Raw genomic sequence first — 24,549 nt, 5'->3', positions numbered from 1 at the left:
CTAGTTCAGTTGCTTTAAAATTTGGTGAAGTTATCCCTGATTGATTAACTGTAGCTTCAATATCTTGGTGGCATAGTTTATAGAACTTGCTTTTAATGTTTTATATGCAGTTTTTCGGAATTGGACACAAGCCGACAGTAGGCTTGCTTCCCCTTCTTCCGAGAGTTATTTGGTATTTTCAACTTCTTACCTATTTTACACCACTAGTGGGGCTTAGAAATATTATAGCACAAAAATTACATTTTACCATCAAATTGGTTCTTTCGCGAGGAAACAGTTCGTCCACAAAACAATCTACAACTACATGCTGTATGATTTGCGATACGGCAATTAATGCTTGTGTCACAGAACCACACGTGGTCAAAACATCACAGTAGCTTTATAGAGATAATAAGCACACCGGTATTGTGCGTTGATCTAAAAGGCACAAATTTTGAAAATGACTTTGTAGTTGCGAACTTGCTGCGCAATTTGTGGTGATCGAGCTGCCGCCATACACTTCTCAATGCAAAAATACGTAAATATTTCCACAGCTACATTCCCTATATATTTCATGGTTGGAGAGTATATAGATTCCGGCGGAATACTTCACTATGCAATTTTTTTCAGATTCCATTCTGCTTGAAGTTGTTCTATGTATGTACAGTATGCAATACACCGCGCACTAAAATGTGTTACCTTATGTATGGTACGTTGGCAGATATGTGGTATTTCGATGGTGGGTCGAAGTCATCGCGGGCTCGTGGGACACCAGGACAAATTCCTTGGTATTTCAGTCTGAAATGTAATTTGAAATCGCCCCATATATTAAAGATGCGAGGGATCAAGAAAAACAGCAAGCTTTGTAAAAAAAAAAAACGCTTTTTCATTGACAATAAAAGGCAACAAGAAATAAATTGCTGCCTCCCCCGTAATCTAGAGTAGATGCAAGCATGAACTGGTGACTGGCAAAGCAGACTGGTTGGAGATGATACTAGCCACAATCTTAAAATGGTTGTAGTGCGTATCCGCAATGGCATACCCAACTATACCACACAGCACCGAACCATAATGTGCACTGGTCCATATGAACGCTGCCCAGATAGACGAAGAAAACCGGCTGAAGGTGGCACGACACGCAGTGAAAGACGCCAGGGAGACTGAGCGGACTGCCCAGCTAGAAGGAAAAAAGCGCCTGAAGGTGGCGCCACGCAGCGTGGCGCCATCTCTCAAGGCGACGCAAAGCTCGCGCTGCGGAACTCACGGGCCGCTGGTGTTCAAAAGAGCGCACGCATCCCTGTCTCATCACCAAAATGGCAAAAGATGACAATGAAGTGCATGGTGCCCTGTATCTGCCTTTTGAACGTTGCCTGTTGGACATGACAAATAAACTTCAGTGTACCAGAAGTTACTGATTCAGTGATATCGTGAACAAAATAAGAAATAAATCGGAAGCAACATTTTTGCAACTTGTTTGGGCAGTAAATGTAGCGTATGTAAGGCGGTCCTTTACGAAGGGTTGATGGCCAGATACAGCATTATTTAAATTTATGACTGGTTGCTCGGTTGACCTCGTTTTGTTCTTGCAACCTGCCCGGATCTTCTCCATTGAGCGCCTGGATAACGGATCTGTCTTTTGGCTCAAGATCACTCGAAGGTCACCGATAATGGGAGTTAAACGCATTTCATGCTTAATACTCCAGAATATTAGGGGGATTGCGTTAAATCATGTGAACCTAGAGCTGATCTTACTCTGAGTGTATAAACATTCATATCTCCCAATATTCTACCTAATTTGCATTTTTATTGTCAGCTTGTCTGCAACATGCCCCACCCGTTGCGGCAACTTTGGAGCAATGATGTTGCGCTTTGCCGAGTTGGATGTCGCAGGTCTGACGCCGGCTGCGCTGACTTGCGAAAAATTTTCTTGCCTTAGAGTAGGCAAAATTATATTTTACAGAGTAGGCTGTTTTGGCCTCATTGCAACAGCCATTTCGGTTGTCGATGGTGTGCGCCGACGCCGCCGCCCGTGTCCGTCACAGCTATTGCTGGCAATGAGAAAAGTATCCCAGTTCCTGCCGGGATCAAACCCGTTCTCGCTGCACGGGAGTCAGCTGCTCTACCACTGAGCCGCACCAGCGTTATAACGCGACAGCGTTAAGGAGCTCGTGTCGCAGAAAAGCCGGTGTCGGTGTCGGCGGCGTTGGCTGTGAGCGATAAATAGCGGAGGCACTTCATGAATAAAAAGCAACTTGCAAGACGGGCTGGGTGGGAAGCGAACCGGGGTATCCCGAGTGTGAGACGGAGACGCTACCACCCATCCACGAGTTCGATGCTCCAAAGCAGTACAAAAGCGCCTCTAGTGGATGCGGTGTTGCCTTAGAAACGAGCCGTAGAAAGGCATACTGCGGTGTATGTCGGTAATTATGAACATGTAACTTACAGAAGTCGCAGTTACGCGAGCAGCGAAGTGCGTTTCCGCTACATTTCTTCTGCGCTTTCCGCACACGCAGAGCCATCTTGCGACAAAACACAGAAGACCCCCTCCTCTCAATGTACGGCGCTGCCCCGACAGGTGGCGCGCCATGCGCGCATTGGGGCTGTGCGCGGACCGGTGCGAGGCGCGTCGCGGCCCGGACTCCCTCTCCCCTGATGACGCTTCGCCGTGCTCCCTCACGGGTTGCAGAATCAAGCGTCCTTCCTTTCTTTAGATCACTATCTGCCTATCTCTCTGCCCGTGCCGATCACGAGGTTTGGCTGGCATACATCGTTTCCCCCTCCGAGACACCGAGTTCTTTGGTTCGTTCCGCTTGCTCAGGCGCACGTTTCGTTGCCGTGCCGAACGCTGCGTTGCTCGACGCTCACCGCGTGATTGGTGGGTGCAAAGTCCGATGCGGGGCGTCTCGTAAGCGATCGCTGCGCAGTAGCGCATTCTCTTACACCCCTTGGCGGGTCGACGGGAACGCTGTCGCGTTCCACTCTTGAAGGCGAAGCTTAAGCATCCTCCAATTTTTTTCGTCTTTTCTTTATTTCACTGAACCACGTTAGCGCGTGCTATTTTCTAGCGAAACAATGCTGCGTACACGCGTCCTAGCACGCAAGGAGACAGGCGATGGGAGATGCGCGCCGTGTAGCGTCGATATGTGCACATTTTGCATTGCAGTTGCATAATGTTTTACCAGGTGGCACGCCACGCAGCAGTTGCACAGGTAGCGGTACAAGGAAGCTAGAGAAGTCTTGAGGAAGAAAAAGAGGATAATGAGATGCATAAAAAATTCTACCATTTAGAGCATCTATGGCATACTTCATTAAATCAAGCAGGCTAGGTAACTGTCACGGCCTCGCCTCGAAGGGGATGCCAATAAATCATCACGATCAACGTGATCCTCATTTGCATCGCATCGTGTCACTTGTCACGCGATGCGAGATGCGCGCCGCGTATCACTTTGCATCGCAGTTGCATATTATTACACCAGGTGGCACGCCATGCAGCATTGTATAGGTAACGGTACGAGGTAGAGGGAGAAGGTTTGAGGAAGAAAAAGAATGTTAAGTTGATGCATACAAAAATGCTAGCATGAAAAACATCCATAGTATGCCTTACGAAATCAAGCTGTCTAGGTGACTATCTGTCACTGCAGCGCTTCAAAGGGGATGCCAGTAAACATTCATCATCCTTAACATCGTATCGTTCCACATGTCATGCGATTGGAGATGCGCGCCGCATAGCTTCGATGCGTGGGCACTTTTCATTGCACTTGCATACTATTACACCAGGTGGCGTGGTATGCAGCAGTTGGGTGCAGCAGTTGCAGTTGTAGCAGTTTCCCAGCGGTGGATTTAGGCCCCACTGGCCTCCTGGATGCCCCTGGGTTCAGCGAAAGCAGGGGAGAAGTAAACATGTCTGCAATAGAGATTAGTAAGAGGCGATAGGAAGATTGGTGGATGAAAAGTGGGGAAACGACAAAAAACGTTGACGTACAATATCAAAGTTTAGGGGGTCAGGAAATTTGTGGTAGTTCATCGTGTTTTTTTTTTCTTGTATTTAACCTAGGTAGGAGATTAGGCAGTATAATAGCAGGAGCTTGGTGGAGCAACCCACCACCCCGTTCCAAAGGGGGCGCTCATAACATCTATCCATCCATCCAGTATAGGTAGCGGTACGAGAGATAGCTTAGAACGACAGAAAGCTGAGCTTGTTGGTTAGGATTCATTATGCAAAAAAGGTGAAGCGTGCAGACAGGACACAAAAGAAGTGGACAACACGAACGCCGGCGTTCGTGTTGTCCACTTTTCTTGAGTCCTGTCTGCACGCCTCATCTTTTTTGCATAACGAGAGATAGTCTTGAGGAAGAAAAAGAAGATTAAGGAGATGCATGAACATCCTAGAATGAAAGCCATGTAGTGCTGACCTGGATAAATCAAGCAGGCCAAGTAACTGTCACTGCCCCGTTTGAAAGCGTATGCCACCAAGTAACTGTCATCCACCATTGGCATCGTATAATGCGACTTGTCATGCGATGTGAGATGCATGCCGCTTAGTGCCGATACGTGCACACTTGCATTGCACTTGCATACTATTGCACCAGGTGGCACGCCACTTAGCAGTTCTTTGGTTAACGGTTCAAGGTATATATATTAAGTTCGAGGAACAAAAAGAGAATTAAGGAGATGTATAGAAAAGTGCCGGAATGAAAAACATGTACAGCATATCCGGATAAATAAAGCAGGCTTGGTGACTATTTGTCACCGCCCCGTTTTAAGGGGATCCAATAAATCGTCATCATAATAATTATTAGTAACATATCCTTCCACTTGTCACATCTTGACATACGTGCGTCAATACGTGCAACTTTTGCATTGCAGTTGCGTTATATTCCACCAAGTGTCCAGATATGTAGCTGGGCCTCGTCAGGTGACTCTTTGTAAGCGGATCGCTCTAAAGGGGATACAAATAAATTAGCATAATCAACAGCAGCATCGCCTCTTACCACGGATCGGGGAATATGATGTGTGCACCACATAGTCTCTTCACCTGTGTTTGCTCTCCGGCACTGGTTATGGCGCCTCCTCGCAAGGTGAGAATCCTCTAGTGCATGCTGCCGAAAATGGAGCTCCTTCGGAGGCGCTCGTCCAGCTGACGCTGTGGCTGTGCGGGGGCGTGTGCCGCGCAGGCATGTGCCTTTTTTCCTCACCATTATTTTCAGTATTCTCTTTTCTCCCCATCCCTTTCTTCAAGTGCAGAGTAGCAGGGCAGAGCAATCCGTAGCTCAGGCTGACCTATCTGCCTTTCTGTAAATGATTATCTGTCTCATAAAAATTCTCAGACAGTTAAAATTACTCCTTTGTCCTTACAATTACATGCCTCACATATATATAATTGTTTTGACATATAAAACTACAGAATTTACTTTAACTATTTGTGCAATGAGTTTGGTTCTTTGATCAGCAAGCTTGGGATGTTTCACTTGCAAGAAATAGGAGGCAACCTTTTACACATGTAATTTCACAGGAAAGAATGACATTATAGTAAACTCTCATTCATGACAATTCAGCATAAGGTAGCTTCAAAACCTTAATGGGATGCCATGCCTCATTTGTCGACGTTTGGTGTGACGCACGGTGGAGAATTGGCCCTCTTTTCATGGTGTGGGAAAAGGCACTCGACCTGACAGTTTTGCAATTCTGTGCAACATTCTTCAATAGCTATGTGTGTCTTATCCCATAATGCCAAAGTAGATGATGCGCAGAATAACAGAAACACTAGCTACACACACATTTATTCAATGTTCAGCACCACTGATTAAATTGTGCTTCATCCTTCATTGCTCTTGATGTTGCACCCATCGGCAGTGGAGCCTACTACAACTTTGACACGCTCCCAAAAGTGGTCTTCCTTGGTGCCTCTTATGCAGTTAAGATATTGCAGCAACTTTTAAACATTTCGCAACTGTATCAACTTCTACAGAGTACTATGCGTTCAAAAAGCAATTATTAGTGAAACTTATTTTTCAACAATTCTGACCTCCAATGTGGGACTGCAGGTCTTACACGAGTAAATACGGGAATTGACAAAGGTACACCACTAAAGCTGGTAGCGCATATGAAAGTTTCATCGAACTTGATTTGCTTTGAGCCTCATATTCTAACTAGGGAAGACACTACAGAAGCTCCTTGCACTCGCCTCAATTTTTCTGTAAGCCTTCATGATGTAAGAAATGTTTGGCTTTATGGCTGCACAAGTTTGACTGACAAATTTTGGGAGACAACTTGAAGATTGTGTTGTAGGCAAGTCTTTTGATCGCCAGAGAGGGTGAGAACCTAGGAATGGAGAAGCAGCATAAACGCATTAAAATTGCCGGGATGAATGACTTCGGTCTTACCTCTATAAACTTACAACACAAAACTGACCAAGCAGCAGCATGCAATTCCAGACAAAGTGTGGGCATGCAGGTTGTTTCCATTTATACAAAAATGAAACGAAATTAGAAAAGAAATATAAACGGGACAGCACTTGTTCGGTTTATTTCCTTTATGTGCCCTCATTTGCCGTGCACTGCTACCAAGGATAAATTCAAACTCGCCCGATTCGCCATCCTTTTGTAGAAAGGAAAATTTATTTGATACCACAAAGGGCAGTGCCTTGCTACTCAAGGCCCTAGCTCGTTGCTTCAAGACGAGAACATACCCCTGCAAATATTCGCAATAGGATGAGGCACGTGTTTGCTGCAGTTTTTATCCTAATAACGTGTCCTAATAAAACGCGAAGGTATTCCGTCCGGCGAGTATTGCGGATAACCTCCACATTCCAGAAGCACTGGGATATAAAGAAGACGGAAGCATAAACTGGTCGGCAGTCGAGATAAGCAAGAGACGTTTAGAGTATTGGCGAAAAAAGGAAGGAAGAGATTGATAGGACCGGATCCGTTACAGGCATAAAACTGTGCGAGGCTGGTAGAGGTTTTAAATAAGACAAAAAAAGATTGTAAAACTTTAGGCGAAATGACAGGCTGATAAGCATGTATACATTACCTGATTAGCTCAACCAGTCTAAGTGGCTTTTTGCCACCACCCCGTTTCGAAGGGGATGCCAATAAATCATCATGATCATCATCATCACCATCGGGCTAACCTTGTACACAAACAGCAAAGCCTGGATAACGCAGTATCTGAATTAGTAATGCAGCCCACGCATAATGTAGAAGATGTGGCTTCTGTCTCTACTTGCGACAAGCGATATTTTCGACCACTTTCCCTTTACCTAATTATTTCTACGTTCCAATTAGCCGTAGTTAACTAATTTTATGTTATTATGGCTTAATGCTCTATGATGGTCGTGACCAACAAAAAAATTAGCTAGATCATATTACGTGCAAATGCCATATCATGGAGAAGCTGTATCATAAGTGCAACGAAGACATAGCAAACAGACGGTGACAACCATGCGAACTAATGAAGGCGAAAAGGTGGAGCTATTATGCCGCAGTATGTGAGTCAATCATGACCTACACAATAAATGTCTCGATAACGCAGGATTATCTTGGCCAAGCCGTGTGTGTGGCGTGTACTTGTGATATTCTACGCATAAATAGCGAGCTCTCAGTAATAAAATTTGGTAGATGGTAGTTAGTACTCGTGCTCGTCTTACCCCTTGTGTGTCCGTGGCATGCTAAAATTTTTCGCCCTGAAATATCGACTAGTGTAATCTCTCACATTTTTGAAGTATCGTATCTGGACAAAAAATTCACTCTGTGAAGATTTGTGAAGAAAGTGCATATTTGACGAAAGGGCGCAGTTTAACAGGCGACGTAGGTGTGCTCGTCCCATGTAATGCACTATTTGTCCCGATGGTAGTTTTGTAGCGTAAAGCTACACTACGCGGGTTGGAGCCGAGCTTCGCGTGCTTCTGCGCCTGCCATACAGCGCATGCGCGAGAGCCACGTGACGTCACAAGAGGCGCAGCTGCGTCGCCCTCGCCACTGCCGACTGCGGCGCATTCCAGAGGTGTGACGTCGCAGTCTCCGCAGACGCGCCGGCGCCGTGTGCGCCCGCTGCTGCATTTTTACGATTGCGGAGTCACGCGGCACTGCGCATGCGTGAGGAGGGCTCACCATGCGTATAAATGCGCGGGAGAGACGGTTGATGCAGCGCGCTCGACATGGAGGTTAAGGGGAGTCTATCCGCTGCCAGTCGGCGCAAAAGACGGGAAAACCTAAATTCTTCAGACCCCGAGGTTGTCGCTTGGCAGTTGGCCGTCGGGCGTCGAAAGAACGAACGTGCCAAGGCAAAACGTGGGGTCGAGACACCGGAGCAACGCGAAGAACGCCTAGCGAAAAGACGTCGCCAAGAAGCTCAACGCCGTGCTATGGCCTCCCAACAACAGCGGCAGGATCAAGAGAGTGTCACAGACGATCCAAAGACTCGTCGGTGCACTGAACCTGCTATGAAACTCAGTGAAAGTGAGAGTGCATCTACACTCTTCCTCTCGGACTTTGTGAACGATCCCTTTGGAACAATTTGTGAACAAGGCCATAGCAGGATAAGCTAAGGTTAGCAAGCAAGGCAAGAGATTAACCAAGCATAACCGTACCTTTACGCTACGTATATACTGGCATAGCTGAGCTAAGCCACTGCCATTTTTTCCTAAATATTTTCTGTCGGTGACTATATATCATGCAAAGCCTGCGTTACGTGACGTGGTAGTTGTAGGCAGAGTTTTGGATTTGTCGTCTTTCCTTGGCCTCTTTTCGCGTTATGTTTCCTCAATGCTTTAATTTTGCAGGTAATGCGTGCAACATGTATATACAACATTGTTAAATGCTTTTTTTCTAAGCCAGGCACGAGCCACGAGGTGTTCCACTGCGGAGCACGATGCTGCGAGATTAATTTTGAAGGGTGCATCTGATGGAAGTAAATGCGAAATATTCATGTACAGAACATTTCGGTGCATGTTGAAGTACCCGTGGCAGTCAAAATTATTTTGGGATCCTTCGCTAAGGCATCTCTCTTAGCCATGGTATTGCGTGAGGTTGTTAAATGCTATTAATCGGTCAACAAGTGAACACGTGAAGTGACACTCACAGCAGGGTCCACCAAGCCTTGTTGTAGTGTCGGGGCTTGTAGTTACCCTTGAATACGTTCCACCTCCAGAGGTCAAAAATGTAAGCCGAGGGGATGATAGCCACATTGCTCATGGCAATACTGTGCAGATAGTTGATGTCCGTTTCTGGAATGCAGGATGACAGGGCTGCAGGTTTGTGCTCACCGACGTTCTCACACCACTATGTTTCCCATTTTTTTGTAATCATTATCGTAGATCATTCATTGGTTGTAATCACGGTACGTTACGCTGTCCGCCCTCTCCACACGTCTGGTCGGGGGTTACGCAGTACATCAAGTGTATTTTATTAAATATTAGATAATCGTGCGTGGTCTCAAAATGGCCGTGCAATGCCTCTTTCAGGTGTTAAAATGATGGGCTCCTAATGCTTTTGGATGTTTCAGTGCTCAGCCAAGATGTGTGAACTGCCTGTACCAATACATGCTTAAAGTTCGGTGAGCACTCTAAAATTCGCTTGTTCAAGCAGCTTAAACAGTCCATTTTATTACAAAACTTGAGCGCCTGGGCAATGAAACATGTTAAAAGAGGGCATGTAGAAGCACTCAGTGAAGCGCTTGTACTGTCGTTTTTGTTCGTGTTTCATCGAACCAGTGCTCTAGTTTTCCCATGGTGAAATACCAACTAGCGCAACTGCCCATTCTATTAAACAGTTCCGCTGAGGGCCACATCGAAGCATGTCAGATTGCTTTGAGTGTGTGTTCATAAGCACTCACTAGCATGCATATAAATAAATAAATAAATAAATAAATAAATAAATAAATAAATAAATAAATAAATAAAACATTGATAATAAATAAATCAATGATTATTGAAACTATACAGAAGAGAATACAGGCGCCTAAATAAGCCTTGTGCCTTGAGTGCGCAGCTGTGTAGTCCCCGAGTTGTTCAGACTTGTAGACTAGGAAACCAAGAAAACCAGTTAACAGGAGGGAAAACATGCCTTGCAAAAAACAATTACAGTGAGCCGGTACAACTGTGCCATATATGTAATGAAAAACGCTTTACGTACAATTAGAATATATCTTGTAATACAATAATTATTAAACGCACAATGAAACACTCGATGCGCGTGAATGTTTCTTAATTTTTTTTTATTCTTCATCGGGGCCACTAGAAATAGCATCCCAAGCCTGTAGCCAAACTAACCTGTCCAGTTATTAAAGACAACCTGTCAGCCTTGCATGCAAAATAAACATTGTAAAAGCGCATAAAATAAAATTTTAAGTCTGCTTGGCTTTTTTTCTTCCTTCTACTGTGTACTTAAAAAAATAATTATACACTTTATCCATGTTCTCACACCGGCGTAAACAGGCGGTGTCATATAGGTTCGGGGCGAGAGACAGAAAGCGGAGGAAAGAAAGGCAGAGAGGTTAACCAGAGTGAGTCCAGTTTGCTGCCCTAACGTGGTGAGGGGGAAGGGGGAGTGAAAAAGAGAGAGCGAAAACATGAGCCCATATCGCACTTTCACATGCACTAAGTTTGGTGCAAGATGTCTACAGTCGGGCACTCGAGTCTGTAGTCTTCAGGAAGAGAAGAAGCACTCGAATGGTTTTCTGGGCTAATGAACTGTGGAGCACTCGTGCTCGTTATAGGCTAACATATTGCCACCTTATGCTTGCAATGCAAGCACAGTTTGCTCATGCAAAAGTTAGATTTATTGTCAGACGATGCTGATATTTGCAAACTGTTAGGCACCTCGACACTTAGTTCATCAACTGGAGAGGGTGCATGTAACCTTCTAGCATAATCCTGTCAAATGACCCAGTTAGGATGATTTGCTAACTGATTGTTACTTGGAATTTATTTTTGAGGTGCTATTTACTGATGTAAAAGTGGCGCAATTTTTTTCAGATGAGACTGGCACTTGAGGGGAGTCAAACCTCTTGGCATTTCAGTCCGCAAGTGGAAAGCGTGCCGTTAACCTTCTGTCACAACACTGTGTCAAATTAAAAGCCAGGATTACATGGCTGCGCTTTGTAAGGTTTGACATTTCGTGTGCCCACTATTTTCTGTATGGCTTAGAATAAAGTGCCGAGTTTCTCAGGCAATAGTGAAGTATCAGGACTTCCAGTAACACACCGCGCTTAAGAATGACCTTTAAGTCATGTATAGTCATTAATTTATCAAGCTTTGATTGAAGAATGGCAACATAATGTCAGGAGAAATATATATCGGCAGGGATTTGAATCAATTACTTTGAAATGTTGATGCTCAGCATTCTGACCACTATGCCAATGCTGCTTTGCGCAATCGAACCGATAATGCATGCACTGGGCGCTAGCAACACTGACGGTCTCCTATTGGCCTCGCTTCGTGAGCTACACTATAGCGTCGATTTAAACACAGTTCCTCCATTGTTGGTGCACTCTAGTGTGCTATTAGGATTTTCGATCCACCAGCGTTACTATTGCGCACACACACTGTCTGCAAGAGTCGCCAATACGTGAAGCAAATGTGCGAGAAAAAGCAATGCACCAGGAGCAATGGCAAAATCTATTTAAGGCTGCCTCACGAATCTAACCGAGCATTACTCGCATGATTTGCTTGCATGTCCAACAGGTGTGCACTTAGAAGTACGCGTATTATTCCGTTCCTCCCGGTGTAAACTTGAGGAAAGGAGTGTAGGAACAAGGTGCTTCACTAATGCATTAAACAAGTTGCGTCAGTATTTAGTGAGCGCGAGCCTCAGGGGTTAGGCCACACGCTTTCGCCAGGATGGCTATCCAGGTCATATACTAGTGTTGGTTGCAGAAGGCTAGCTAAACCAGCCGCAGCAGAGGGAGGACATGTAGTCAAGTCGAAGAGCCACACACACTGACAAGAAAAAGTTTGCTGTAGTCGTTTTTAATCACCCCTTTTGCACAACTTAAAGTACCATGACGAGCGGACATCACTCTTGTCTTCTCTGCACATAGGCAGTCCTTATTTGCAAGAAAACAAAAACAGGAAAAGCTGCAATGGTGAAATTTAAGACAAAAGTACAGAAACAAGCTTTTCAGATGCAGTGCATGCATCATTTATCGCGTCCCATTGAGTACTGGATGAAGCTACGTAGGCCAAACAGGCGGATGTGTCTATCATATACTACGTGAACATGTAACGTGGTGAAAAGGATGGCACAACATTGTTTACGGAAAATGGCACAAGATAGGATTACTTGAAGTGTAGTTTTCATCGCTGTTTTGAAGATGCATTCGCATTACCGGCAGAAATGGGAGCGAGTTTACTCTTCTGATTATGAAGGCTGTGTGAATTGCCAGGGTTGATGATGTTTTGGTTAATAAGTCTTCCCTTGCCTTTTCGAATAAACAATTAAATTCTTGCCGATGGGTTGGGACTAAGCTTTAAGTGTGAGCTTTTTCATTTGTTCTTTGTGTTAACTCTTAACAAGTTGACGCTCTTGCACACGTCCTGTTACAGGTAAGGCATTAGATATTGAAACGTCTTTTTACCCGCCGTGGTTGCTCAGTGGCTATGGCGTTAGGCGGCTGAGCACGTGGCCGCGGTATTGAATCACGGCCACGGCGGCCGCATTTCGATGGGGCCGAAATGCGAAAACACCCGTGCACTTAGATTTAGGTGCAGGTTAAAGAATCCCAGGTAGTCGTAATTTCTGGAGACCTCCACTACGGCGTGCCTCATAATCAGAAAATTGTTTTGGCACGTAAAACCTGTGGAGATTCGGGGAATTCGACGCGCCATTGCGCGGGCGCATTTCACCCATGTTCTGCAATCCTTAAGTATTGCCGCCCTCACTCCGAGCCAGTGGTCAGCGGTGGCACTCTACTCGCGCTGGTTCGCGGTGAGGGCGGAGCTAGTGACGTCACAAAGCGGCCCCTGGTGGCTACTGCCGTGATGGTACCGGCTCTCTTTCTCCTTGGGACGGCGCCCGGTACGTACATGCTTCCTCTCGTCTGCCGACACCTTTGTGACTAGGACTGAGCTCACGCACGGTGCCCTTGCCCGTCCGGGGAGCGCGTACCTCGTGTTGTTCCTATCCCGACGCTAAGCCGAAGAACGGGTGCCTAGTGCTCGCGCGAGGTCGTACCACGCCGAGCCGCACTCATCGGAGGCCCAAGCCGAAGGAGAATGCCCGAGCTCTCGCGAGTTGGCCCATCGGTTATCGCGAGAGCAAGTAGCATAGCCGCCGGGACTTTTCCTAGCGGCGTCTTTTCCAGCTTGAGCCTGTGCTCTCGCAGCGACGTGCTACAGGCGCCCCTAACTGTATTTTCCGCCCTTGGTGCGGGACCCCTTTGGTTCCCCGCCGTCCCGGGACGTGCAGTGTTGGGTGCCGTTGGAGACAATAAACGGTTTCCGTCAATTTAGGGCAATAGTGTGTTCTTGCGTGCGTCGCTCGGTAGCCCCTCGTGGCCTGAGCTCGCACGCAGCGGCGCTAGAGGCTGACGGCTGACGCGGCCCTGTGGCTCGCTAAGCTCGAACCAGCGGTGGTCGGTACTCCTGTGAGACCCGAAGACCCCACAAATCCCATAATTTAAAATTTTAAACGTCTACTTGTTTATGTTTCTCCGGTGGCTCCTTTTCCCCGGCTAGCAGATTTCACATTTCGCCTCCATCGATATGCAGCCGCGTGACCGGGATTCGATCCCGCGACCTCGTGCTTAGCAGCCCAACACCACAGCCACTAAGCAACCACGGCGGATCGTAGTACCTCAATATAAAGATTGTTGTGGCAAGTTAGCACACTGTCTGTGCGTTGATGTGGTCTTTCTCATGTGCTCGTCATATTCACACCATTCCAGTATTCGAAAAGTTCACTGTCCTGGCACTTTCATTGTCCTTGAATTTTTAAACTTGCAGATTGAACAATGTATATCTTATTGATTTAAGATTGCGTGGTAATCTCTTTAATGTGTGCCAGCTGACAAATTCTATAATTTGAATTGCTACGTTAATGTTTTAACCCAAATTTAAGCATATCATGGCGGTGTTTGTGCCAAATATAAATGTATTTGTATTGCTAGCTTGCAGTCTTTGTCTTGGCATGAAGCAAACTTTTCTTTAACTGTGCAGTCAAACCTTTGCGCTAACGTGGAGGACTGGCACACCTTAAAATTCTTTATAACAGAGTAAAACTATATGACAATATAAAGACACCGTCTTAGAGAAAACGAAATATTTCAATGTAGTGACTCTGCCTCAATCTGAAAACTAAGTAGTTTGTTCCTTCAGTTGCAGTGGTAAATTTTAGCATATCAATGTTTATTTCATTTGTGGGCATTCATTACGCACTTTTTTATGACACTTATATAATCGTTTTCGTACGTTTGCTTTTTATAGATTTTTCAAAAGATTATATTTTCTGCTTCGCCTTTACTGGCATTGCGCTGCCTTATTGCTAATTTTTTTAACATGCCTGTTCTATTTTAGGCCTGACGTGAACGAAAAATGTAGGTATTGGTATTAGTATATTTTGTTTATAGATGGGGGTGAAGACTTGCGCTGACCCCATCCTAGGCGCCATATTGGTGAACCAGCACCGTGAGCAGCGCCGTCCGTTGGTGTCTCGCGAGACTCCAGCACTGCACCACAACCAATCGAGCTGGGCCCTCTCCTACCTAGGCTTTGCTTTGTCTGTGGAAGCAGGTAATCCACTTTATGATACATGATACGCTATATGATACGCTGACGTTATCCTAAGCGCCATATCGGAGAACTGTCATGGTGACAAGCTGCTTCAGTGACGTCACGTGCAAGCTATTTACACATACATTATGATGCACTTGCATTCAATTACCTGTTTTATTTCACGATTGGTGTTATTTTTCTGTTCTGGTGTCTGCACTTTCACGACACAGCCTCTACGAGAAACTTTATGATGTACACGTTTGCACTGTACCTTCGTCCTCCATTCTGTCTTGCAGCAGGCCAACTGCCTTCAGGTGTTTGAGCGTGGCCACAGAGAGAGCAATAGTATCTCCAATAGCCTCATGGAAACCTAGGTAAAGGACAAAAACTCCTAAGACAACAGTTGTGAATTGTTGTATTCTACTGCTATGCATAGTTGTATGTTTGCCTGTAGAACTGCTACTGAAAAAGCAGCTCTTAAAAAGAGAACTGGTTTGTCAAGCTTGTAATGAAGCAGACGCGCCTCGTGTTTCCTATAGCAGCTCGGAGACGACGACGACTCGTGCAGTTATTTGCAAGAGAGCTCGGGCTGTTCGCTGCTGCTTGGCTGCTGTTTATCTGCTGCCTTTCACCTTCAATGAAACATCATTACAAGCTACATATTTACAACATCGCTTGTTTTACCTAAGTAGTTGGCAACCAGCGTTAAAAAGTGAATATTGCTGTTATTGCGGTTTAAACCAAAGACATATTGCCAACATATAATTAAGCCGAGGAAATCATGAAGGAAACAATCTATAGCTGGAATATAATTGTAAACAATGATAAGTATTTTCAAGCGTCTATGATATGAAAACAAGTGAAATGAAACTTGAGAAAAAAGAGGTCGCAGTTTCATTCGAAAGGAGAAGCACCAATTACGATAGCAAATTAGTAATTAGCTATGTGAGTTATAATAGCTTTATCGGCCACATAAACTCGTAAACATTCGCTGACTAGCTAATTTAACAATGATATAATGTGTATTCTCGGCTGAACGAGGAGGTAAAACAAAACAGACACATGGAGAGCAGCGCTGTATCTGTGTGTCTCGCTATCAAAACGATGGAGTGAGGAATCGCAGCCTCAGCAGGGATCGGATTGACCTTCGTGCATATCTCATTTCAACGCGAACAAAACGTGGAAAGCAGCGCATGCCAAACTACCGGCGCTACGCGCACTCTGCAAACATCGCGGATTGCTTTGAAGATAAGGCCCGCGCGCGTGCGCAATTTGGCCACGTGGCAGAACCGGGGCCGCATGTTTCAGCTTCACTGGTTAACCGTCTGTACGGGGTGCTTGGGCAGTGATTCCTTTTATTTTATACTTGCAGTGTTTTTCAGAGCCCTTAAGAGATAACCACGTAAAAGACATCAACAAGGAAATCTCTTCATATAATGTTTCTGAGTTCGCCGTAAAATTTTCCAACTACGACTCATGTCTTTTAAACAATAGTTAAAATTTCGCAGAATTAAACTTTACAAATTGGTGACACTAGTCGGATTTTAAGAAATAGTCTGAAAAACTCAAGATGACTGTGAACTGTCTCGTTTGTCTTAGGTGCACCGTTCTACTTTTAAGTTGGTTTAAAGTTACGTGAAACATCCGATGTAATAAAACATGTCAACTATAGCGTGATCAGAAGCTTCCTAAGCCATAAAATTTTTTATAATGAAGGACCTCAAGACATGCACATCGAAGTTTTTGCGTCTAAACCTTCGCGTAACATCATAGATTGTGAAAATGTTTGTTAGTCTGTGCACTACATGGATAAACATTATTGATAAACAGTTAAGCATCCCTACGTAAACCGCTTATATATCGAGTCTTCTTCGCCTAAATCAACAACTAAATTAACGAAGCGGGTTTGATAACTTTTTCTGCTCGAAAGTGGCTGGGACATGCGAAAGTTGTTTGAAATCTTTCACAATGTGGAATTGATGTGGTAATGCTGCTGTTTATCTACAAAAATCAACAAAGAAGTTCACACTGTTTTGATTTGTATCGTTAAATAGGAGTCTCAATTCCCACCAGGTGCATATAGAGGCTAGAAATAATTTCAGCAATGTAAATAGATTTAGTACTCTTTAGTGTAACACTACTTATATTCATGTGAAGTTATTTTGAGATGCTGCGCAAAACAATGTGCTGCAAAAGCATAGGCTGCCAGATATTCTAAGACCTCACATACATGAAGCAGTGACGACTGGGCCTGAATAATGTATCAGAACGTTGGTGGGATGGTAAAATTATTCCTAAGTGTTTGCTCACCAGGATTTGCACCAGTCCTAAAGAAGACCGGCTGCTTGGCATACTTGAGGAAGTACTCAACGTGACCCATTTCATGGTGCACAGTGAGCAGATCATCCATCTTCACTTCTGTGCATTGCTTGATCCTGTTGGCAGTCGGCGTCAAATTCAGGAAACCGGCCCTTATCGACAAAAGCTCATGAACAAAAACGGACTGCGTGAAGGTCAAAGTCCGCAACATTTCGCTTTGGCTAAAATGGTTGCAAATAAGCAGTGTTAAAATCAAAGCGATCTTGGCAAATCCACAGGGGTAATCATTGACTAGTTTTCTTATAGGGGCATTTGAATATCACCTAAGCAAACGACGAACCCCTTTTTAGTCAGAGTTGAAGTTCTTTATTTCTGTCTTGTAACGGTACAAGGTACAGACAGCGGAGGCGCAGAAATAGCTGTCCAATACAGCTTGACAAAGCCGCACCCTCCTTTCGCTTGACAGTGGCTTCAAAACAAGGCCTTTAATACAAAGGTAATTGCTGTGCAATAACAGCTAGACAATAATGAACAAGTGAAAAGAAGTTATAGTATTTAGACAATATATGGTATCGACAGTATACACAAGAAGGAAAAAAATTCATTAAATAAGGGGTTTTACGTGCCACAACCACTTTCTGATTATGAGGCACGCCGTAGTGGAGGACTCCGGAAATTTCGACCAGCTTGGTTTCTTTAACGTGCACGTAAATCTAAGTGCGTGGCTGTTTTCTCATTTCGCCCCCATCGAAATGCGGCCCCCGTAGCTGAGATTCCATCCCGCGGCCTTCCTATGGTGTTGGGCTCAGCAGCCGAACACCATAGCCACTGAGCAACCACGGCGGGTCGCAAAAAGGAATATAGAACTTACATGGTAACATACATAGCATGTAAAGCACTGTTTGACGCACTGAAGAGGTCAAAATTATTATATACATTCACATTTAAGAGGGAAGGCGGTAGAGAACCCCTGAATTCTCTACCTGAATTGATTCGAGGGGTCGGCACTACCTAATTCTCCGCATAGCTTGTCTTGTAGGTTGCTTTTCGGGCACTCAAATCAGCAGGATAACGTATGTGATTTACGTTTCTCCATGTTTCAAGTTTAACCCGGATACTCAAGCGGTATTTGTACAAGTTATGAATCAGCACGCTATTTTGCAGAAAGAGATCTGCGCTCGGTGAGTCGCAGGGGATATTGCGAACATGGCGAGGGAATGTGTTCTGCAAAATGTAGATACGCTGAACACTCGTAAATTCGGCTGTGTCCCGCACTAAATGACAATAGTTTAAATAGGAGTAGCAAAAGGAATTATGGAGGAGTAAACTTATTCGCCTTGGAAGAACGTATCTGAGCCGACCTACGACCCCAATTATTTCAGGCAGTTTCGTTGTGGTATTGACACGTGGGCTGTCTACCTTTTTTGGGTGAGGGCTCTTCACCGTCTTGCAAATGTTATCGCTCACCGCGGGACACGCCTGCATGTATCTGAAGTCACTGAGCACGTGCTGGTGGGCGAGTTGGTTATGCATGATTACAACGAAGGTGCCAAATAACAACGGACGAAGGAAGGAAACACGAGACAACCACGTAGGCGCACTAACAACTTAGTGTTTTATTTCTTGACACCGGAATAAGTGCCTGCTGCAAAGGATCAAAACAACAAGAACAAACAGGGCCAACATCTGCATCGCACAAGGAAACCATAATACAGAACAACTTCTAAGTGCCGCTCCCAAGATACGCCAGTTCCTTTGTCGAAAGGGAAACTGAGGCTTCACTGATGCAATCTTTTTGATCTTTTTTGATCTCAAGCGCTTCCAATATCTCCCTTGTCAGTTGATCATCAGCTCTGTTCAAAACACAGGTTCTATCAAAGTCTGGAATGCAATTGTTAGCCTTACAATGCGTATTTATGTGACCGGGGAGCTGGTTTTCCATCTTATATCGATGCTCCTGCAATCTATCACTCAGACATCTGCCCGTTTGGCCTACATATGATGAACCACACCACAAGGAAACCGAATAAACTACCTTCTTTACGCATCCGACATGCTTCTGCCCATGATTTTTGCGCACACCTGTTTATTTTCCCGATGACCTGCATTCACTTTGGCACACATCAAAACAAGACATTTCGGAGCGGAAAATAAAACCCGAACACCAGCTCGTTTGCCTACTTTTTTCAGATTGTGAGATATGCCGTGAACGTATGGAATGATAACGGACCTGGTCTCAGAAGGGCCTGTTCCACCCTGATTTACAACGTTAGGTTCCTTGAGCTGCCTGAGCAATTTTTCTGCAACAAATGTGATCACATGGTGAGGATAACTTGCCCCTTTGAGGCGGCTGACCTGGCAATGAAAACTGCTTTGCAGCCGATGCACACCTGACTTGTTAAGAGCGTTGGTTAGACATGATGGAATTATGCCTCTTTTTATTATTTTTGAGTGAGCTGAATGGCAGGAGAGGATGGGTTTGCTAGCCCTTGGCTTGCGATATTGAGGGAGATATTGGAAGTGCTTGAGATCAAAAAGCGTGGTGATGATTGGTGACGCCGTTCAAGCTGGTTTACCTCAGGAACCCTACGACACCCTCGACGCCATGTTGCCGCACGTCACCGACGATGAGAACCTTGACGTCGCCACCTATCTCCAGCGCGCCGAAGAAGCTCGACAGCTCGCCCGCCTGCCGATCAAGAACCACCAAAGGACCGACAGCCGACACTGCAACTTTTGACAACGCTATGTTGAGTACCAGCCCGGCGCCCGTCTTTGCGTTTGTACCCAAATACGCCGACGAGGACTTAGTGAGAAGCTTTTGCGCTGCTACTTCGGACCCTACAAGATCATCCGGCACCATTGGCGCACTCGATTATGAAGTCGTACCAGACAGCATTTCACTATCACAGGTCGCTTACGACCTGAAATAGTCCATATTGTTTCACTTAAGTTGTTCTACCAGCGCCAATAAACTTTGCGACTTTGCGTAGCTGACCTTTGAACTTTCTTTTTTTTGGACTCTGTTACCTTGGACTTTGTTTCTTTGCATGATCTGTCTCCTTTTGTGTTTCGCTCTCTTGTTATGCTTGTAGCATCGGGATTGGATTGTAAAACTTTATTTGTCCAACAGATGTAGGGAAGGCTTTAAGCTTTCCCACCTAGACGACGGCCAGGAGTCCTTGGACCCTAGCGGCAGTTTCGGCCGGTCGGTCGGTCTTCAGTTGAATCTCCGCATCGGAGCTCAGTTACCTTGGACTTTGTTTCTTTGATCAGTCTCCGTTTGCAGCATGCTTGTAGCATCGGGACGATGCTTTTTCAGAGGGGGGTACTGACACACGGACTTGCTTATCTTTTTCGGGTGAGCGCTTTTCACCGTCTACCAAATGTTATCGCTCATCGCGTGACGCGCCTGCATGTATCGGAAGTTTCTGGAATATTATCCGTGGCCCCATCCACTGTCTGTTGTCATCAAACCTTGCGAAATCTGATTACACGTATGTGCGACACGAGTGGTCTAAAACTTTCTGGAAGACACGCGGGCATCAATGATTACTCTGGATCGTTCGATGGCTCGTGTATAAAAGCGGAGGCGCTTGACCGGCAGATCAGATTTCGACGATCGCCGACTGTGTTCACCGCTATCGTCGTGCTTTAAGTGTTGCCTGCTTTGTGGGCACAGGTTCGCCCAGTGAAAGTTAGTTTCGTCATTCACAGTATTGCTAGTGTGTTCATTACCGTCACTACTACGCGACAATATGGTCCATGTTGTGTTCCCAAGGCGTACACGAGGAAAAAACTACACGGATATATTTCAATTGTCCAACCACATCTATACATAGTGAGTTTAGCTTAATCTCGAGGGAGGAGGGAACTGGCTTGTCTTTATGGTAGAATATCCCGTACAAAAATGACTGTTGATTAACCATTGGTATATTGTTGGGCAATTGTTGAAACAACAGATATCAACAAATTTTCAAGAGCAATTGAGTTCACTCAACCCTTCCAAACAATATTACCATAGAGTGTTCTCAATAAACAATTTATGGGGAATTTGTGTTGATTTGTCTAGTTGTTTTGTTGTTGTGTAGCAGTTGAGTCCAGTATACAATAATTAGGACTCGCATATGAAGACATTCCAAACATGTGTTGCGATGCGTTCCAACCTCATTCCTGTCACTTTGCGGCAGGTAGGTTCCTCTTTCGCCCCGCTTTCATTAAAGGAAAATTATGTGTGACCGATGGGGTGGAATCAAACGTCGGCCGTCGAGCCCGGTACTCTAACCAATAGGCCACGAGCACGCGCATACTCCTCTCATTCGAAAGCCAGTAAGCTCTGAAATGCTTGGCGTGTGCGCCGCGTGCCACTTCCTGGTGCTGTCGCTACAGCTGGCGCTTTGAAGCGCCTATCTCCGGGACCGCCCCACTTTCGTAGCCATTTTCGCTACGTAAAAACTGCAACGTTAGACTATATTCATGACCGCCCATGTTCATACGATTTATTTGTTCGCCGGTGTACAAATGCCATCGTCGTTTTAACATACACTACATGACATAACCATTGGTACGATCCGAAATGCAGAAGAATGCGAAATTCACTTGCCAACACGGTGACTACGCGCATGTGGAGTTCTCCAAAAGTAGACACGGCGGCAGCGCGGCCGGCTATAATACAGGTGCCGACAGGCGACGACGCTACCTTCGAACATCGGACGCACTGTGGGAACCGTAGGATGCAAGCGCGCACACGCTTTAAACATACATGGGTCAGGTTTTCGAATTTCCTGCGACGTACCCTCTGTCCGTAAAGCAAATATAGTTTTTTATCCAATGTCCGTGGTACTAGAGATCAAAGAATGAACGCGCTTTGAGATCGCAGTGCGCAGCCGCTGTAACCATTGACTTCAAAGAGCTTCGGATTCCGCAACAGCTGCAAAAGTATCACAGCTCATCGCTGTATCTGCGGCTGCTCCCGTTTCTGGCCTTGCAAAAAGCACGCGATTTATTTGAGCCTCGCCGAATTGTCGTCCTCTCATGTCCCAAGCCTGCAGGTCTGGTATGTTCACCTAAGAACACCAAAGGCAAATGAAAGAAATACAGCTAACGGACTCTTATCGTACGTTACTTGTCACCTCGTCATCTGCAAAGTCGCTACAAACTATTGTAAACGCATTATTTTTGTAGAAATAGCAGAACTAGTAGCAATCTTTATTTTTAGGCGGCGCAACAAACGTTAAGGTAGCGTTCGGGTGTGTATGTGTGCGCGCAAGCGGGTGCAACCGAGCTTCGTGTTGCACACACTTTTGCAACAGTACACACGGGTACCGCTAGTTTCGTAGTCGCATTTTTTGGTCGTAGTATTTATTGTTTACGCTACAAATTAGGTAGTTTTTAAAAATTTATGAAGGTTAGTTGATGAAAAATTATTGCTAATTAATTGGCGGTTCTTAAGTGCCGTTATTTTGTGTTTGAAAGGTTTTTATAACTGAATACGATAGTGAAGCTGTGAAAGGCTTTCGGACTCAGTTATTCGGTTGCAATTGTGCGGTGGTTCACGCCTCGTGCTTCTTGATGAAAGTATTTTCTTTTCGGACATCATGACGCACATTTTAGTGAAATGCTTTAACGATGATAAGTGGGACGTTTATCCGTTGAAGTGCTTGGCTCACCCAGCTACTAGTGTTCTACTGATGTACAAGCCTGACCTGTTCGATGAGTTGCGCGGCAGAGGCCATGATGCCTGTTGGAGAGAAGGCACCCCGAAACAGTCGCAGCCGCACTTCTGAAGATAGGTAAGTAATCTCGTTTTCTTGGGCACGTAGCCTTTTTTTCTATTTTGACATTGACGAGCGTGAGATGTTAAGCAAACTGTTCACTTTCTTCAAGCAAACCGCATGCCCCGGAGGAAATGCGCGCGATACTAACTCTCGCTGCCGCCGTCACTTCGTTTGAAACAATGGTAGGCGAAGAGGCAGCGACGCCCCATGTGCGTAAAATTGCATTGCTTCACTTGTTCCTGTCTAATCACGTTTCCTTCATTTGTATGAGAGAACACAATTGGAACATAAGGATCGGCTTCTCTGCGCAGTGATAATTTTGTACAGTGGCCACGTCGTCTTTCAAAGGGGCTCACGTATGCCGCCTAAGCGCTTGTTATCGCGTTCCGATACGTGAGAGGCGCGCTGCCTTTCAAGGTATTTAGGCAGGCACTACGAGCTTAGCAGAACCGCGACAAATAATCGTGCAGAAGGTGTGCAGCTGTGCTACGCTTGTACCACACTCGTACCGGAAGGCAGTGTTGCACTTCACGCTCACGCATTTCGTGAATATGGCGGCCTCCATGGCAATTTGGGGCTCGAGGTCGCGGATACGATCCCTGCAGCGGCCGCATTCCAAAGGAGCGGAATGCAAAAACGCTCGTGCATTGTGCATTGTATGCACGTAAAAATTTTCAGGAAGTCAAAATTAATACGGAGTCCCCAACTACGACGTGCCTCATAATCAGATCGTTGGTTTGATACGTGGAACATTAGAATTATTTTTTTCCCGTAGTGGCTCATCGTATAGCATACGGTTAGTGTGATCACCTTTTGTGCCGTAGCGGTTAAGCGCGCCTCGATTTAGGTTACGGCTAATGATGCGGCGCACCGCGAAATATATTTCGCCTCACTGGGATTTGCGGAGAACGGCAAACCGATTAGTCACAGCTTCCGCGCGGTGACTGTACGTACACGGATACACAGCGCAAATGAACAGAGGTGTGGTGACGACGTGGGCAAAGAACACAGCCGCCGACGGGCTCACCTTATCGCCTATCACCGGTAAAACTACCGCAGTAAGCATCTTTATCTAGCGCGGAGGGTTGCCGACGAAGGCGTACTGTACAATTTTAATAAGCGATAACTGAAACATGCCACCGTTCAATGCTGCCTCTGAGTTGGACCGATCCGAATGTGCGTTGTTTCCAGAAGCGAAAGGAGCGCCAATCGGCACGTTGTCGCCTCGAGCTAAGCGTCGCACTCGAACACCGTCTGCGCGGTGAAGAATGACGCGTGCATGAAGCTAGCTCACTGCGCGGACGCTACCGCGCAATACGCGTAAGGGCGTGCACGCCACGTTCTGCACGCAAATCGCGTGGGATGATCGGAGCGACGCCGGAGCGGCAAGCTTCAAAGAAGCGGTACATGTTCTCACTCGTACAGGCGCGCTCACGCTCGCATCGCTCTCGGCGTATGTTTAGGTCATACCTTCTACCGGACTTCTACCCAAAGATTCGATATCTGTTTGGTATCGGCTATGCACTGTCGCGTGGTCTTTGGTTCTGCGAGAGAACCGGGAATATTTTCCCCACTGTGAAACATCGCAGTGCGTGTTTTAGCTAACATTTACCGTGGCAACGCATTTCTTCCTTTTCTCGACGGCACTCTTAAAGAGTCGCAAATTTTAACTTGCCAGTAGAGTGTGTACTATTTTCTGCGTAGTTATGTGCAGTGTGTGGCAGAATCTTAATCCGCGTAATTTCATTTTCTGCCCACATTCCC

The 24,549-nt window shown here is 45.7% G+C and overlaps 1 protein-coding gene across 3 annotated transcripts in view; it reads right to left on the bottom strand.

The window, feature by feature from the left end:
* Positions 1 to 24,549, bottom strand: part of LOC126530250 (angiotensin-converting enzyme-like) — a 72,943-nt gene that overhangs the window by 16,140 nt on the left and 32,254 nt on the right. For 2 of the 3 annotated variants that reach the window (XM_072288177.1, XM_072288176.1), the window contains exons 9-12: positions 17,000 to 17,124; positions 14,961 to 15,059; positions 9,061 to 9,205; positions 679 to 777 (exon numbers count right to left, since the gene is read on the bottom strand). In XM_072288177.1, the coding sequence (XP_072144278.1) occupies positions 679 to 777; positions 9,061 to 9,205; positions 14,961 to 15,059; positions 17,000 to 17,124 (468 nt within the window). Of the gene's footprint in view, positions 1 to 678; positions 778 to 5,743; positions 6,301 to 9,060; positions 9,206 to 14,960; positions 15,060 to 16,999; positions 17,125 to 24,549 lie in introns of those variants that run through there. The other variant, XM_055070218.2, reaches the window with a different exon arrangement.

This window comes from Dermacentor andersoni, chromosome 5 (assembly GCF_023375885.2).
Source record: "Dermacentor andersoni chromosome 5, qqDerAnde1_hic_scaffold, whole genome shotgun sequence".
Taxonomy (NCBI): Eukaryota; Metazoa; Arthropoda; class Arachnida; order Ixodida; family Ixodidae; genus Dermacentor; species Dermacentor andersoni.
This window is presented reverse-complemented; position numbering and strand designations above follow the sequence as displayed.